Source organism: Nicotiana attenuata, unplaced genomic scaffold (genome assembly GCF_001879085.1).
Source record: "Nicotiana attenuata strain UT unplaced genomic scaffold, NIATTr2, whole genome shotgun sequence".
Classification (NCBI taxonomy): Eukaryota; Viridiplantae; Streptophyta; class Magnoliopsida; order Solanales; family Solanaceae; genus Nicotiana; species Nicotiana attenuata.
Window position 1 is genome coordinate 1,115,281 of NW_017670288.1, and position 18,083 is coordinate 1,133,363.

Genomic DNA, 18,083 nt, shown 5'->3' on the forward strand with positions numbered 1-18,083 from the left:
ATCTCATTTTTTCTCTTTTGGGTTAAGTTTGTAGGTTTACAAAACTAGCATAAAGTAATGAAAGATGATGTTTTGGTCTTTCTCTGAATTATTTCTTTCTTTTCTTTTTCTCAATGGGGCAGGGGGTGGGGGTGGGGGAGGGGGGGGACTTCAAGAAAAGGAGAGAGAGAAAGTATACTTAGGGATCATTTAGTACATGTGATAAGAATAATAATCCCGAGATAAAGTTTGGGATTATTTTATCCTATATTTGGTTTAAGGTATTAGCTAATTTTGGGATAATTCTTTTATACTAAAATGGTAAATTAGTTATCTCATATAGAAGGCGGGATAACTAATCTCATGGGATTGGGATATCCCACCATTTATACCTAAGGACCGTTTAATTTTTGTGCATTGATAATATCAATTTTTTACACTAGTAGGTTAGATAAAGAGTAATTATAAATGGAGTAGCTGTTTACAATAAGTGAATTATCCAAAAAAATAAGAGAGATCTTTTGTTAAATTAGTTTAAATTATACTGATAATATAAAAAATAATTTACTCTATAGTGTATATAAATCACATCCTAATTTAGAATAAGGAAAGTAAAGTACTTGGCGTTGTCACTTTCTTTCCATTTTGATAATATATAGTACCACAATTTGGGGCTGAGAAAAGAGCAAAATTTGCACCTATTACCCTTTCAGGTTGTTCTTCCACATACAAACATCAGATTTGGGACTTCCCCTTTTTAGCTTCACTTCTATATTTCCTCATACCTGCAACCAAAAAGCTTCCTGATTTTTTGCCAATTTTGTAAGTCCTCATTACTCCTCCAACATACACTAATTAACCCTTTCAATTTGATTTTCATATTTTTTGTACAAAATTCTTTCTTCATCTATTGGAACAGCTCTCCTTTATCTTCTTCCTTATACTTGCCCAAATATATATATATATATCTTTTCTTGTTTTGTATTCTAATTTGGCACTAACATCTTCTTCTTTATATTTGGGTGATGTTAATATCTTGTACAGAAGAGAGATGGTGAGAGGAAAAACTCAGATGAGGCGTATAGAGAACGCGACAAGCAGGCAAGTTACTTTCTCTAAACGCAGAAATGGTTTGCTAAAGAAAGCATTTGAACTTTCAGTACTTTGTGATGCTGAGGTTGGTTTGGTTATTTTTTCTCCAAGAGGAAAGCTCTATGAATTTGCCAGCTCTAGGTACCACCATCTCTTTCTTACTTTTCTGTGGTTTTAATTAATTATTTGTGTCCAGTTTTTCCCTTCATTTTCCATCAGAAGTCAAACATCTTGATTGAGCTTAAGTCCCAATTATTTGTTTATAGTCATCAAGTGCTATTTTCTTGCTTCTTTTCATCAGATCTCATCTTATTCAGCAGAATTTATTTTATACACGATATATATAGGTTTTCTTAGAGTTCTTTATATGACTTACTGCTTAATTAAAATGACATTTTGAAGTTCAAAATTATAAGAAAACTAATGACTTGTCATTTGTGAACATCTAATTCATGAAGAGATCCTTCCTAAGCATAATTTGCTTCTCCAAGCTAGGTACTGTCCATCTACCTAGCAACTTAACCCTAGTTAAGAGATTCCTGTTGAGAGTGGCATTTTATGAATCACTCAACATAAAGATCTATATTCAATTTTTCGTCCAAGTTTTGTTCACGTCATGCGATAATCAAAAAGGGAATAATTTCCTTGAGTTTAACTTGTCCATTATGCATCGTCATCCTATACGTGGTGTAAAATTTAAATATTTCGTTAAAAGTACAGTCGTCAGAGTCATTCTTTCCCATAAACTTGATAAAATAAGCATATATAAGCTGACAAAAGCTACTAATTACTATAAACTAAGGGATGTTTAACAGACAAAGTTGAAAGGGAACTGAGTTTCTTCATTTAATATGTACTTCAAAGCAAATTTTGGGAGCCAGTTGTCAAGTTAGTACTTGATTTCATGCTTACTGTCTTGCTTAGGAAGGCCATACTCTTGGGCTGTTTCCTTTGTAACAAACCTTGAGAATCTTTTGGGCAGATATGTACTAGACCATGTGTTCTCGGAAAATGTTAGTACTATGTTTGTCACTAAAATAATTTAACTTAAATAGATCGACACGAACGGTAAAAATTTATACAATCGATCCCAACTTACTTAATATTGAAACGTTTTGTTGTCAATAAAATCCTTCATATTCTTTCTTTTCTTCGTTAATCTTTAGTGTTTGGATATCCATGTATGTCATGCTAGGTTGTTTGGACTCTCTAAAAATATTGTTGCACACGTATCGGATCCTCTAGAAAAAAATTATACTATCTTTGGAGGATCCTATATACCCAGACGACATTTTTAAAGAGTTTGAGTAATATAGATGCCATATACTGTATTAAAAGAATCAACTTTGACTGTCTTGAAGAAATCCCTCCAAATTAGTCATGCTTCCATTACTACAAAAGGAAATTAGAAACCAAATCAGGTAGTTCTTGTTATGTCTCAGCTAAATCATGGTTTGGTTGCTTTCATATATATATTTCATCTAGGTGATATTGAAATACTGTCATTTACCAAACTCTTATTTCGTTTAACTAGTCCACATCGTCACAAAAGAAACCTAACTAAGTTGGAACTCTAATCTATATGCAGTTATGCAGGAACGTCTATTTTTATTTTTAATTTATCTTATATCCACTGACATGGTAAATGAATTCGTATGTTATTAGGCCACCTAAGTGGCGGATTTCTTAGCTAAGTTAGCCTCGTCTAGTGAAAATGGTACATTCTATTACTCTTTTCAACAACTTCCGAAAGAGGTGAAGGGACATTTTCAACTAGACAAATGGCAGCTTCCTAGTATTAGAAGAAAATACAACAAAAGTAATTTCTTTTTAAGTTGAATTCACAGGTAGCAATAGAAGAGTTGTATAGGCTTCTCTCTTCCAACTTATTTTGAAGATTGATTCACCAGTCTCATCTCTTCCGGAGGTTATGGTCCATGTCCTCCTCTTTTTGTAATTTTTTGCATGTGAATATATAGATATGGTAGGGTCGAACCTAAACCCCCCCACCCCCCCCCCCACCTCCCCCAACACCAGCGGCGCAAGCCTTGGTAATGGCTTAAAAAAAATAAATAAGAAAAGGTCACCTAAAAGGTAACGAGAACTGTCCGTAAAAAGTAAGATCAGTATTGGTGGCAGGTTACCTGCTAAGGCAAGTTAAAATACTTTCATAGAATAAATATTCTTTGCACTTGCTCTATATATAAGTTACATCCTTACTGGTTTATTAGATTTGTTTTGACTGTCTCATAAACTCAGAAATGGATGATATATGGACCACTACCGCAACTCATGTTGTTCAATGCTGCACCAAGTACTTTTGAACACTTTGAACTGTTGTGTAGAATCCGTGGACATAACCTAGTGCTCAAACATTCTAGTACACTCTCTTCATAACCTAATGCACGAATATTCCAGTACATGACACATTCCTTAATGCCTTACTACATGATGGGTACTTAATTCTGTTAATGACAACTTAAAAACATTGAAGCCTTACCTGTCATTGTTAAAGTTAATTTAATACTGAATTGTCCAATGATTCCATCTTTAGATTGGACATTGGCTCCGCAATGAAAATGGTTTTGAGGCTTCCTCGAAATTAAATATTCTTCCATTTTACTCGAAACCTCTAGTTAGGCGATGACCGACAAGATCATGTAAGGAGACCAATTACCTTTCCCACACAGACGTGAGACTTCTAACACTTACCCCTTTATATTTTCTTTTCTTTCTTTATTCCTATATATAGCTTTTCAGTGTTTTCCCTACTGTTGATCCTTGGGGTTTGTCTTCCTCTTTCTTCTTCCCCATCATTTCATTTGGAAGCAGTACTTTTAACTGAAACATCTTTTTTGTTCTAAGTTTGGAATATTTTCTTATACTAGTATCTTTGCATGAACTGGTTGGCTTAATGTTCATGATGAATATAGAGATTTTATATAGAGTACATATAAGAGTGCTTTCCTCATATATGATGACTAACATAATGTGACAATTCCCTTTACGTTTAAAAGTATAAGTAGTAGTGAAGTGTTGAATCCAATGACTTCATGATCAGGAAGTGACCACATCAACTTGAAGACGTAATTTCACTGAGATAGAAGCAAGAGATATGAAAATCTAAGACAAATAAACACTTGAAAGGACATGATTCGGAATAGTATTTAGAGATGATTTAGCCAAATTAGTGCGACCTGCCATGTTCAATAGTTGGTCTTCCATTCAGCTAATTTTGTATTAAGATTATCAATAACTGAAAGTCCTTAATTATGAGTTGGTCTCTTACTGAAGATAGGGAAGCCCGGGTATTTACCAAACTCTTGACTTGCTTTGATAGATAGCGTGTTCGAGAAAATAATCTTAAATTTAGAAAAGTGAAGATTAAATTGAAATTCTACTAAATGTGATGAAAAATAATACTTTTCTTCTGCTATTATTTACACTTACATATATACTTGTGTAGAAATGATTTTGTTTAACACGTTCTTGAAGTCCTCATTAAGCACGAGATACATAGGATCTTTGGAGTTTTCGATTTGGTGTCCGGTATTCGCATTGATACCCGACTAAATTCGAATTTATACCGAAAGTTCATCATTGGGGGGTAAATCTCTGTCTAATGAAGGTCATTTCATATGCATGACTCGAACTTGAAATCTCTGATTAAGGATAAAGAAGTACTTATCGCTTTATTGCAATCCTTGGTAGGATTTTTTCAATTGTAGATTAAAAGTGGGAAAAAAAATTTAGAATTTAGAGACAGAGACGAGTTGAACTTGAGAGACATGTGCGGATGTGCAAGGACTTCCAAATATCATGTGCACCTCCAACTTAGTGCAAGACGAGTGCAGTAGTTATTGCTCCATGNAAGAGTGCTTTCCTCATATATGATGACTAACATAATGTGACAATTCCCTTTACGTTTAAAAGTATAAGTAGTAGTGAAGTGTTGAATCCAATGACTTCATGATCAGGAAGTGACCACATCAACTTGAAGACGTAATTTCACTGAGATAGAAGCAAGAGATATGAAAATCTAAGACAAATAAACACTTGAAAGGACATGATTCGGAATAGTATTTAGAGATGATTTAGCCAAATTAGTGCGACCTGCCATGTTCAATAGTTGGTCTTCCATTCAGCTAATTTTGTATTAAGATTATCAATAACTGAAAGTCCTTAATTATGAGTTGGTCTCTTACTGAAGATAGGGAAGCCCGGGTATTTACCAAACTCTTGACTTGCTTTGATAGATAGCGTGTTCGAGAAAATAATCTTAAATTTAGAAAAGTGAAGATTAAATTGAAATTCTACTAAATGTGATGAAAGATTATATACTCAACACCATGACAATGTAAGTTCTTCTAGCTAGCGTTGCCATTAGGGTTAAGTCATATGCGAAGAATAGATAGGATATCATTGACTTTGATTTTCATGTCTTTATAGGACCCCATCTAGTAGAAGAGAATTACAATTATTTTTTGAGAGAACCTCCATACAGATAATGATTGGAAAATTTTTATTGTTGCATTTGACATATACTACCAATTATTGATTGATACACTTCTCACCAATATCGTTCACTAATTAACATTTTTTTGGAGCACTTCTCTCCAATTTTCAGAAAAGAGTTTCTTCTTTGTTGTGCCATATTTGCTTGCTCCTTTTTAAACCTACAATCTTTTTTACTTATGTTCATATCTTTTACAATTAAAATACTTGGGACATTCTCTTTATGCCAATAAACCTTCTAGCATGATTATTTTTCTTGCATATACAACAAGGTAAAAATTTCTCTTTTGGGTTGATTCATTTGGCGTCTTCGCAACAAAGGCCTCTTGACTTGTTTTCGCATCTCTACTGGTCCACCTTTTCTCAATAGTTCGCCAAGCGTTATTAAATTTCATTAACAGAAATTTTAGGGATCTTTGAAACCCTCAAGTGAAAAAATCGTACACACAAACTTCTCAAGCAAACTCACAAGAATTGTTTCAACAAATAGCCTAATTTTGTAGACAATTGTCGTGGGTTTGCCAACATAATCCTTGATCCCTTCCATTCTTTCATTTTTTGAATCTCAAATTCTCTTTTAAGGTTCAAAACTTTAAAAAACCTTGAATGCTTAGAATATCAATTTGAAAGATACCATGACCTTCACTCATAATCTCGTACATCTCGGCACAAACATAAATTCCAACACATAAAATGGGTAGTACGTAGCCTTCAATAAAAGTTCAAGTGGCTTATATTATTCAATTTTCAAACTTGCATAGTAATGAAAAACATCTTCAAAAGTAACCTCCCATGCTCATAGTGCATGCGACCACTCATGTGGCGTTTTAAGATCTATGAATAAAGAAACAAATAGATACTAACATAGTTAATTGTACAAAATGTTACACCTTTTCCTCATCAAGTGTGTAAGAATTTTCAAAGGGGCTTGAATAGTCATCTTTACCTTTAGGATCGGCTTGGAAGCCATGTGTAATTACTTGAAGGTGTAATTGCTAGGATAGTAATTTCACACTCTGGTAATTAGCAATTATAATGACTTGTTTGTTTGTTGGAACACAATTACAGTGTAATTCTCACTGTCATGTTTGGTTGGACAAGTATAATTACATAATTAAATAAATATTTTCCAGAAATGACGATAGCAAAACACAACACGAAATTGATATTCGCTAGCCAAAGATAATATAATTTAATTATTGTCTCCACAATGATTGGATTTAAATAGTATTTAAGTAATTTCTGGTTTAATGCTATTCAAGATGATTAACACTTTGATTGGAACTAATATGAACTAAAATCAACTATTAAAACTAAAGCAATTGACAATTGATCACAGAGAACTAGAGAGTAGAGCAATGGGTTATTATCAAGACGAAAAATAAGGGTTTTACCATGATAGGTGCAAGACTGCTATCCTGAATTTGACATTGTTATATTTCACTCTTAAGGTTATATCGCTTCTCACGAATTCAATAGGTGATTAGCTTATACTTCTGATTCAGGTTCCTGTCTCGATTAAATCTAAATTTTCAAAATAAACCAATGTGAAGTGCGGTGAAACTTGCACGAATCTATTGGTAGGAATGATCTAAGAGAAACTTCTCGCGAATATTTCTCAATCTTAATTTAAACGGTAACTCAAAAAGCTCTCTCGAATACTTCAATGAATCGCCAAAATAAACTAAGGCATACACTGCAATAATATTCAATAAGATGTTCCTCTTTCAATTAAACACTACTATAAAGAATAAAAGCACAACTAATATCAAAGCTCCTCCAATAAATTCATGCAATTAAACAGTAGTTGAATCCATAAACAATAATCAAGTCACCAAATCATGTAAAACCCTAAGGTAAACTACTCCATAGATATGGAGAAAGTCATCACAAATAGTGTTAAAGAATAAGAAAATATTAATCTGATATTACAATCCAAACTCGCGTATTGAATTGGTAGAAGGAAGATGAAATCTTGTGTCTTGAAACCTCCAATGCTCTCCAAAAGTGTCATGACCCGGAATTCCCACCTTCGGGACCGTGATGACGCCTAACATTTTACTCGCTAGGCAAGCCAATTTCTAAACAATCCAAGTAAATAAACCAACTAAACTAAAATGAATCTAGTACGAAGTGGCATAATAACCAGCATATCTAAGTACAACCCCGGATCTGGAGTCACAAGTACACGAGCTACTAGAGGTTCTACAAATAGAGTCTGAAATAAATACAATTGTTTCGAATGAAATGAATAGTAAATGATGAAAAAGGAAGAGGACTTCAAGGTCTGTGGACGCCAGCAGATCTACCTCGAGTCTCCAAATGTGCTAATCTGAGCTAATGCACCTCACGTACAGCTGGGACCTGTACCAAACACAAGAAGTGCAGAGTTTAGTATGAGTACAACCAACCCAATGTACTCTGTAAGTGTCGAGCCTAACCTCGATGAGGTAGTGACGAGGCTATGACATGACACTTACATAATTTAACCTGTACAAACATAGATATATGTACCAAACAACAATAAATAGAGATTTAGTATGGACAGATGGGAGAGGCATGCGAAAGGGGAACAAGATACGATAACTACAACAGGGATGACAATATAAGACAGTCAAATAAATCATCAACTAATGAAAATGGATAAACATAATGAATAAAGACAGCACGACATCACCCATCGTGCTTTTACTCTCAACCTCACCATGAAACAATAATAATGACACGACGTCATCCTTCGTGCTTTTACCCTCTATCTCTCCATAAAACGATAAATACGGCACGACATCACCCTTCGTGCTTAAACTCTCTTCCTAACATTGTATTAATCAATAAATGGCACGACATCACCCTTCGTGCTTTAACACTCTCCCTTACCATGTATTAATGAATATAAAAATTTAGGAGATATAATAATCATGAATAAACCTTACGTCAATAATGGTTCCAAGATACCAAACCTCAACTTCCAAAAATACTCAACCATCACAAATAGTTCATAAATGCGGAAAGAACGATCAAGTAAGTAATAAACTAATCTAAGCATGGATATCATAATTAAAGAAGGCAATAAATTACAAGGACAAGTTCGACCCGTATGCTTTAACCCAACAACAATGCATAAGGACTCATCACCTCATATATACATTGTACCCACACATTTAAACACATAGCAAATAGGCAATCCAGTCCCAATCCATCAAGTCAAGGTTAACCACGACACTTAGCTCACTCCGCAGTCAACTCAAAGCTCTACCGAGACCTTTTCCTCTAGAATCCGCCTCTAAACTAATTGTATCTAACAACAATCGACTCAATAACGTCAAATAATGCTAAGGGAGTCAATTACAATACATAAAGTTAGGATTTTTAAACTTTTTCGCAAAACTCAAAAAAGTCAACCCCAGACCTGCTTGGCCAAAATTCGAGACTCGACCAAAATTCATTTACCCATTCACCCCCGAGCCCGAATATATAATTAATTTCGGAATCCGACACCAAATTGAGATCTAAATCCAGAGTTTGCAAAAACCCTCAATTCTTCCTAGATCCCTAGTTTTCTATCATGGAAGAACAAAGATTAAGACTAGAAATTTATGGGTGATGTTAGAAATGGAAGAAAATAAGTTAAAGTATACAAACATATGAATTGGTGATGACTTTTCTCTTCAAAATCGCTTCTAGGCCGAGCTCAAATGGAAATATGGTGAAATATGGGTGAAGTACGGTCTTTTAGAAATTTAAATGACTAGGCGTCAGGTGTTCATCGCGATCGCGAGACACCTGACGCGTTCACCAAGGCACTGCCCGATTGGCCTACACAAATGCGAGTTACTCCATGCTTTCGCGTAGGCTTAGCCCGCCTCAGCTCTGCATTCGCGAGCCTGGGCTCACGTTCGCGTAGAGTAAACTCATCTCCCAGCCCCCGCCTCTCTAAAGCTATGTGTTCGCGTTCGTGAAGAGCACTCCCCCCACTGCTCCGCGTTCGCGTCCATAACCTTGCGTTCGCACTGAGTAAAACCGCCCCTGTCCCAACTAGCCTTCGCGATCGCGAAGAAGCAAATATCAGAAACCAGCAGAAGCTAAAAACTAGCATTTTAAGTTTCAAAACTTCCGTAGCCTATCCGAAACTCACCCGATCCCTCGGGGCTCCAAACCAAATATGCACACAAGTCCAAAAACACTATATGAACTCGCTCGCACGATCAAAATACCAAAATAACACATAGAACTACGAATCAGACACCAAAACGAATGAAATTTTCAATAAAATTTAAGAACTTTCATTTTAACAACTGGGCGTCCGAATCACGTCAAATCAACTCCGTTGTGCACCAAAATTTGCTGACATGTCTCAAATATAGTAATGAACCTATACCAAGCTCCGAAATAAAAATCCGGATCCGGTAGTGATGAAGTCAAACTTCGGTCAAATTTATAAATTCTTTAAACCTTTAATCTTCAAATTTTTAAAAAATTACGATAAATCAAGCTAGAGACATTCGAATTTGATTCCGGACATATGCCCAAGTTCCAATCGCGATATGGACCCACTGGACCGTCAAAATATGGATCCAGGTATGTTTGATCCAAACGTTGACCGAGGTCAATTCAAATAAATTTTAAGGTACAAATTCACATTTTTAATCAATTTTTTCACACAAAAGCCTTTTGGAAAAAGACACGGACTGCACACGCAAATCGAGGAAGGCTAAAAGAAGCTATTTGAGATTTCAAAATACAGAATTAAAGGTTGAAGCTCTAGATGACCTATCGGACTATCACAAAAAGCTCCCAACGCTAAAAGTCCTCTCAAAAACGTGTTTCTAGTATATTTATACCAAGTCAGGATGTGCCTGGATCAAACTACCCTCTTTGAGCCGACGTGGGAATACTTAAAAGTTTTTTACACTTTATGTGTCGCACAGTGCTACGCGCTCTGCGTCGCACAGTGCTACGTGCTCTGCGTCGCATTAGTATATTTTGCTCGGCTGTAAACTCTCTGAACTTAGTTTGTCTGACAAACTTCTGTAGTAATGCGTCGCACCTTGCTACATGTCCTTCGTTGCATTAGTGTATTTTCATGTCAGACCCAAAAGCTCCAAGTCTCCGGACTTCTAACAAACTTAAGCACTAATGTGATGCTCTATGCCACGCCTTATGCGACGCACTAAAACATTTTTCTTTATCCCATACACTTTCTTTCAATTTTCGGATGCAACGCCAATTCACGGACCCCGGATATGATCCCAGATGATCAATTGAAGCTTTTATTCAGACTTCGAAGCTACGTGTTTCATTATGGCGGCTCTGATATAAGTCCTGAACATACATCACATTATAAGTACAAATTTCTCATAAATGAGCTCAAACATGATTGAAATGCAATCAACAATAGGTGAAAGTGAAACTGAGACCAAAATTCATACTAGCCTATCATCAATTAACCTATCAAAATATATATAAAAAATATTAAATAATTTTAAATTTATAATAATATCGTTAAAATATTAAGTAACGTTCAAATAAATAATATTATTATTTAAATTAATTAATTAAAATTTTATGATTTAAGCTTTTACTGACTCATTAATATGTGGCAAAATAAATGTATATATAAGAAAAGCTAAATATTATTTATACCTAGATATTTAAATTATATTTTTAAGAAATAAAAGCATTAGATAATTGTAAATTGATAAGTAATATCGGTAAGAGTTATCAGTATCTTTAATATCTTTCAAATAAATAATATTTTAACTTAAAATAATTAATAAATTTTTTAATTATGAATTAAATTTTTAGCAACTTAAATGAGTAAAATATTAAATTCATACTTTGTTGTACTTTTTAAATTACAAAGGATAAATATGAATTTAAGAGGTATTTTTTAAATAGTTATTTCATACTAAGGAGTAGAAAACAAAGCTAGTAAATACGAAATTGTGTACAGAACCTAAGAAAATAAAAAAATAAAAAATAGAAAAGAAAGAGAGGTTGCAAAATTATATGGAAGCACACCATAAGTAACACGTTGGAATGTTAAAAAATGAGAATAAGAGAAATAAAAAAGAAATATTATAAAAAGAATACGTACTTAATATATTCAAAAAATAAAAATAAAAAAAAGATCAGAAGAGTTACATTACCTTATAATTATATGGTGTAATCACCACTAATTCTCACCTCCTTCTTGAGAATTAGAGAGTGTAATTAAACCCTCTCAATTACACCTAATTTAGCTCACCAAGTAATTACTTAGCCAGACAAACATACCAATTAGATCCAAATAAAACTCCTAGGTGGTTTTCCAAACATGATCTTAATTTGGATTCAAATTAAAAATCATGGAAATATAATTGCTCCTGGCCAGTGTTCTAAAAAGCGCGGGCATGAAACGAAACGCTTTATCTGATATGGGGCGATGCTTAAGCCTCGAAGCATTCTGCTTAAGCTTATGGATCTTTAATTTTAATATTTTATATGTTAATATAACAAAAATAATATTAAAAAGATAAATAACAACAACATACTACCCACTATTATCCCACAAGTGGGGTCTGGGAGGGTAGTGTGTACGCAGACCTTACCCCTACCTGAAGAGGTAGAGAGGCTGTTTCCGATAGACTCTCGGCTGAAGAAAAGGTGGAAAGGAAGAAAAGAGAAGAAGGAGAAGAAGAAGAAGGAGAAAGAGAAGGGAGAAAGAAAGACGAGGGAAACAAAAGACGTTAAGGAAAAAAAGGAGAAAAAGTAGCATCAGACAGTAACAATCAGGGAGCAACAATTTCTAGTAAAAGAGAGAAAGAGTAGCATCAAATAGCAACAATCAAGGAGCAACAACTTCCAGTAGCAATTTTCAAAAACAATGGACGTGGTTGCTAAGTACCAGATATAATAACAAACTAAAAGGAAGTAACTTTCAACCAACAACAAGAATGTTACTAGTACTTTTGGCTAATCTAGGAGAAACTCATAACTACCTGTCAACCCACCACCTTAATCCTCGACCTCCAGACCTTCCTATCGCTAGTCATGTCCTCGGTTAGGTGAAGCACCGACATGTTCTGCCTAATCACCTCTCCCAATACTTTTTTAGCCTACCCCTGCCCTTCCTCAAGCCCGCCATGGTCAACCTCTCACACCTCCTGACCGGGATATTTATGTCTCTCCTTCTCACATACCCAAACCATCGCAACCTCGATTCCCGCAACTTGGCTTCCACGGATACCACTTCCACCTTGTCTCTAATAACTTCATTCCTGATCTTGTCTTTCCTGGTATGTCCACACATCCATCTCAACTTCCTCATTTCAGCTACACTCATCTTCTGGACATGGGACTTTTTGACGGGCCAACACTCAGCTTCATACAACATAGCCGGTCTAACGGCCACCCTATAGAATCCCTTAAGTCTAGCGGCACATTCTTATCGTATAAAACCCCCAAAGCTAGCCTCCATCTCATCCAACCCGCTTCAATTGCGGTGAGCAACGTCCTCGTCAATCTCCCAGTTGCCTTGGATTATAGACCCAAGATACTTGAAACTATATCTTGTGGGAATGACTTAGTATCAATCTTTACTTCCACTTCTTCTTGATGACTCTCGTCATCGAACTTGCACTCCAAGTATTCGGTTTTCGACCTACTCAACTTGAAACCTTTGGACTCCAACGTCTGTCTTCAAGCTTCCAACCTAGCGTTAACACCTCCTCGCGTCTCGTCAATTAGAAAATTATAGAAATTTGAAGAAAGTATAGAAGAAGTGAAATGTATATAGAAGTAGTTCATGTTAAAACGCTAATTTGAATAAGCAATTGACTAAAAAACTAATCAAAATTGTTTCATGACAAAAGCTAATAAGACGTTGGAAAAAAAATGAGTATAAATTTATAAACTAAAGTGAAAGAGCAAAATAACTTGAAAAGAAAGAAAAGCACAGAAGAAACCTACAATCAGAAGCATTGAACTAGAGCAAATCATTAAGTATGATGCATTTTTATTTTATAGTATTGCAAATTGATAAGTTTTTCCTTTATGCAGTAGAAGACAAAGAGAAAGAGTAAAAATTAGGGCTAAGAATAAAAAATCTTTTAAGTATTTAAACTTTTAAGAATGTAATAACAATTTGACTTTTGTGTTTCTTTAGAATTAAATTAAGGACATATTTAGAAAACTTAATTCTAGTTTAGAGAGGTTCTCGGCTTACGCCATAAAATAAAAACTCGCCCAACACCAAGGCATACGTTCAGAACAATGGAGCTTACGTCTCGCAATACATTCGCTCCCGAATTGCCTCGGTGCATCTTTACTATCCCCCTTCGGGAAGGGAGCGGGGTGGCTTGCCCAAAAATGCTTTTTAAAACACTGCTCCTTCCTGACATATCAGTGCAAATGCTATAATTTGTCCAGACTAGCTGACTCCGCAGCATATATATTAAAGGGCACATAAACTGTTGAGGTTGACCCTAAATCATATGAGAACTAGAAAGTATATCAGTCTAGGTCATAGTTCAGTTTATGTCCTTGTTTTTTACCTGTGTCAATAAAAAATATCAAGATTCTTTTCAACAAATAGGGAATTTACTCAGCATTTGTTGAACTATATTGAAGCTTTACAAAGTGGAAGAAGATCTCTATACATGGATGCAGTTGTTTATTCATATGCAGTGGCGGATCCAGGATTTATAGGTCGTGGGTGCTTCACTAATTTTAGCGTAAATTTACAATGATCAAATGTGATCATAGTGGGTGCTCATGGTCAATTATTCAAAATTTTAAGTATTATCTATGAATAGATAACATAATTTGGCCAAAGTCAATGCGTGCTTCAGCACCCATACTTGAAAACGTAAGTCCGCCACTGTTCATATGATTGTTGAGTTGCAAGTCGATGAAAGTTTATTTTTGTTTTCATTTGACGATTGTTACTAAAGTTACTTATCAATATAAAAAGCTTGACGTTTTTACTTTTTAGCAGGTCATAAGTGTGCTAATTCTAGTTTGGATATTTAAATATCCAAATTCTTTTCTTTTTCAGAGTTCCAAATATATCCATTCACTAAGAATTTTTCTGTATTTTATAAAAAGACTATCTAACTAATGTTTTGTGCTTGGACTTATAAGGAGGAGTTCCATATAAAAGAGTATTGTTTTAGTAATTAAAAAAACGTATTCTAATATATTTTTAGTTTTTTAAGTGAGAATGGATCCTAGTCCAAGTGGGATTTGGTAACATCAATCAAATATACCGACATGAATCCCAGTCCAAATAGGATTGGGTAAGATCAATCAGATGTTTATATAAAGCCTCAATACCTCAAGAGCCAAATCTACAAGCCCAAAACCCTATTTAGCAACAATTGATTGACGGAACCTTAATTCCATTAGCCCGCCAATTTCAAACAATACTCTCTTCCTCTGTTGAATTTCTTGTGATTTCTATCAACCTTAAAAGATATGGGGTCTGAATTAAGGAAGTGGGTTTCAGACAAATTAATGTCTTTGCTGGGGTACTCTCAGCCCACAGTTGTTACTTATGTTCTTAATCTTTCTAAGCAAGCTTCATCAGCTGTTGATCTAACAAATCAGCTTGTAGATATGGGAATGTCTTCCTCCGACGAAATACAGGTGTTTGCTCAAGAAATTTTTGCTAGAGTTGAGCGTATGACAACAAGGCCAAATCTGTATTTACAACAAGAAAAGGAGGCTGCAATGTTGGCGAGGAAGCAAAAGACCTACACACTTTTAGAGGATGATATGATGATGACAACAATGTTGGCGCGGGAAGTAATTCTAGGAAAGAGGATACCCGTAAAAAGAAATTCAGGAGGAGGGTTGAGACCCATGAAGACAAAGATGATGACGATGTAGTTAAGAATGTGGAGGATGAAAGACGCGTTAGAAGACGAACTGCCCAAGAACAAGATGACAATGATAACTCTGAGTCAGAAGAGGAAGAAATAATTCAGGACCAAAGAGAGAGGGAAGAGTTGGAACGACATATCAGAGAGCGAGATGCTGCAGCGACTAGAAAGTTGGTAGAGCCAAAATTAACAAGGAAGGAGGAAGAAGAGGCCATCAAGAGGTCTGATGCGTTAGCGTGTAATGACATTGCTACTTTAAGGAAACTTTCAAGACAAGAATACTTAAAGAAAAGAGAGCAAAAGAAGGTAGAGGAACTCAAAGACGAAATAGAAGATGAGCAATATTTGTTTGATAAAGTGAAGTTGACAGAAGTAGAGCAAAGCCAACTGAGATATAAGCAAAAATTATATGAACAAGTTAAGAAGCGATCAGAAGATACTGATGTCATGGGTGAATATAAAATGCCTGATGCCTATGATGTTGAAGGTGGTGTAAATCAGAATAAAAGATTTTCAGTTGCAAAACTACGTTACAGGGATCCAGATGCTGCTGAAAAGATGAACTTTTTTTCGGAACAAGAAGCATGGGAAGAACATCAGATTGCGAAGGCAACACTTACATTTGGATCGAAAAATAGAAACCCAAGATCTGAGGACTATAAATTTGTGTTCGAAGATCAAATTGAGTTCATAAAAGCAACAGTAATGGATGGTGTTAATGTTGAACAGGAGCCTCCCATTGAGTTAAGAGAGAAATCTACGGCTACATTGGCGTTTGAAAAACTTCAGGAGGACAGGAAGATTCTGCCTATTTATCCCTACAGGGATGATTTGTTCAAAGCTATTAATGATCATCAAGTTCTTGTTATTGTCGGAGAAACGGGTTCTGGCAAAACTACACAGATACCGCAGTATCTACACGAGGCGGGATATACCAAGCGTGGGAAGATTGGATGTACTCAACCTCGCCGAGTTGCTGCAATGAGTGTGGCTGCACGTGTTTCTGATGAATTGGGAGTCAAACTCGGTCACGAGGTTGGCTACTCTATTCGTTTTGAAGACTGCACTTCTGAAAAAACGATTCTGAAATATATGACAGATGGGATGTTGTTACGGGAATTCGTTGGAGAACCTGATCTAGCAAGCTATAGTGTAATAATGCTCGACGAGGCTCACGAAAGAACACTATCAACTGACATTTTGTTTGGGTTGGTTAAGGATATTGCTCGATTTCGGCCTGACTTAAAGTTGCTTATATCAAGTGCAACACTAGATGCGGAGAAGTTCAGCGATTTTTTTGACTGTGCTCCAATTTTTAAAATTCCTGGAAGGCGATTTCCAGTCGATATACTCTACACGATAGCACCAGAGGCCGATTACTTGAATGCAGCAGTAGTCACTGCTCTTCAGATCCATTTAACTCAACCACCTGGTGATGGTGATATCTTAATCTTTTTGACTGGGCAGGAGGAGATTGGAACAGCTGAGGAGATTATCAAGCACCGGATAAAGGGTTTGGGGACAAAAATTCCTGAGCTGATAATTTGCCCAATATATGCAAACCTGCCAACTGAATTACAAGCCAAGATATTTGAACCCACTCCTGAAGGGGCTCGCAAGGTTGTCCTAGCTACAAATATTGCTGAAACATCATTGACGATTGATGGGATCAAATATGTTATTGATCCAGGATTTTCTAAGATCAAGTCTTGCAACCCTCGGACGGGAATGGAGTCATTAATGGTCACTCCTATATCGAAGGCCTCTGCAAACCAGAGAGCTGGTCGATCTGCACAACTAAAAATCCGGAAAAAAGCGATCAAAATTTGGCGACCAAAATTGGTCTGTCAGGAAAAGCGACCAACGTTGGTCGCTAAATTGGAAAAAATAATTAAATAATTATTTTAAATACATTAGCGACCAAGGTTGGTCGCTTTTTGGTCGCTAATTTGGTCAAAATGTTGACCGGACTGGTCAGACTTGCTTGGTCAAAGAAATGCTGAAATTAGCGACCCACTTATAAAATTTTAATAATTGTATTATTATTTAAAAAAATTATAAAATATAAATAAATATAATTCAAAATTAGCGACCAAAGTTGGTCGCTCACGAAAGGGGAAGCAGATAGAGACCAACTTTGGTCGCTAATTTGGGACCTAGTTATAAAAATTTAATAATTATATTATTATTTAAAAAAATTATAAAATATAAATAAATATAATTCAAAGTTAGCAAGCAGATAGAGACAACCTTTGGTCGCTAATCTGGGACCTAGTTCTAACGTTTAACAATTATAATATTAATTTAAATATTATATAAAATATAAATAAATCTATTTAAATTTAGCGACCAACGTTGGTCGCTAAATTTAATTTTCTGGATATTTAACGACCAAGTTTAGTCGCTAATTTGAATTTCTGGATAATTAGCGACCAAAGTTGGTCTCTTTTCAGGTCAACATTGGTCAGAATTAAAAATTACTTTTGTATTTACTATCTAAATAATATAAATGTAATCCGTTAATACTTTTGTAATACAAGGGATGAATACACTAAAATATACTCTAACATGCTATATATGTAGTTAAAGTAGTGATTGAATCATCGACTTATAACCTAGCGATGAATGAATGTA

At 35.3% G+C, this 18,083-nt stretch overlaps 1 protein-coding gene and 1 pseudogene across 2 annotated transcripts in view; both read left to right on the forward strand.

Moving 5' to 3' along the window:
• The first annotated feature begins 615 nt into the window (after positions 1 to 615).
• Positions 616 to 18,083, forward strand: part of LOC109237285 (MADS-box protein SOC1-like) — a 20,749-nt gene continuing 3,281 nt past the window's right edge. For both annotated transcript variants that reach the window (XM_019403576.1, XM_019403577.1), the window contains exons 1-2: positions 616 to 801; positions 1,024 to 1,212. In XM_019403576.1, the coding sequence (XP_019259121.1) occupies positions 1,031 to 1,212 (182 nt within the window). In that variant the 5' untranslated portion in view covers positions 616 to 801; positions 1,024 to 1,030. The remainder of the gene's footprint in view (positions 802 to 1,023; positions 1,213 to 18,083) is intronic.
• Positions 15,043 to 18,083, forward strand: part of LOC109237283 — a 4,882-nt pseudogene continuing 1,841 nt past the window's right edge.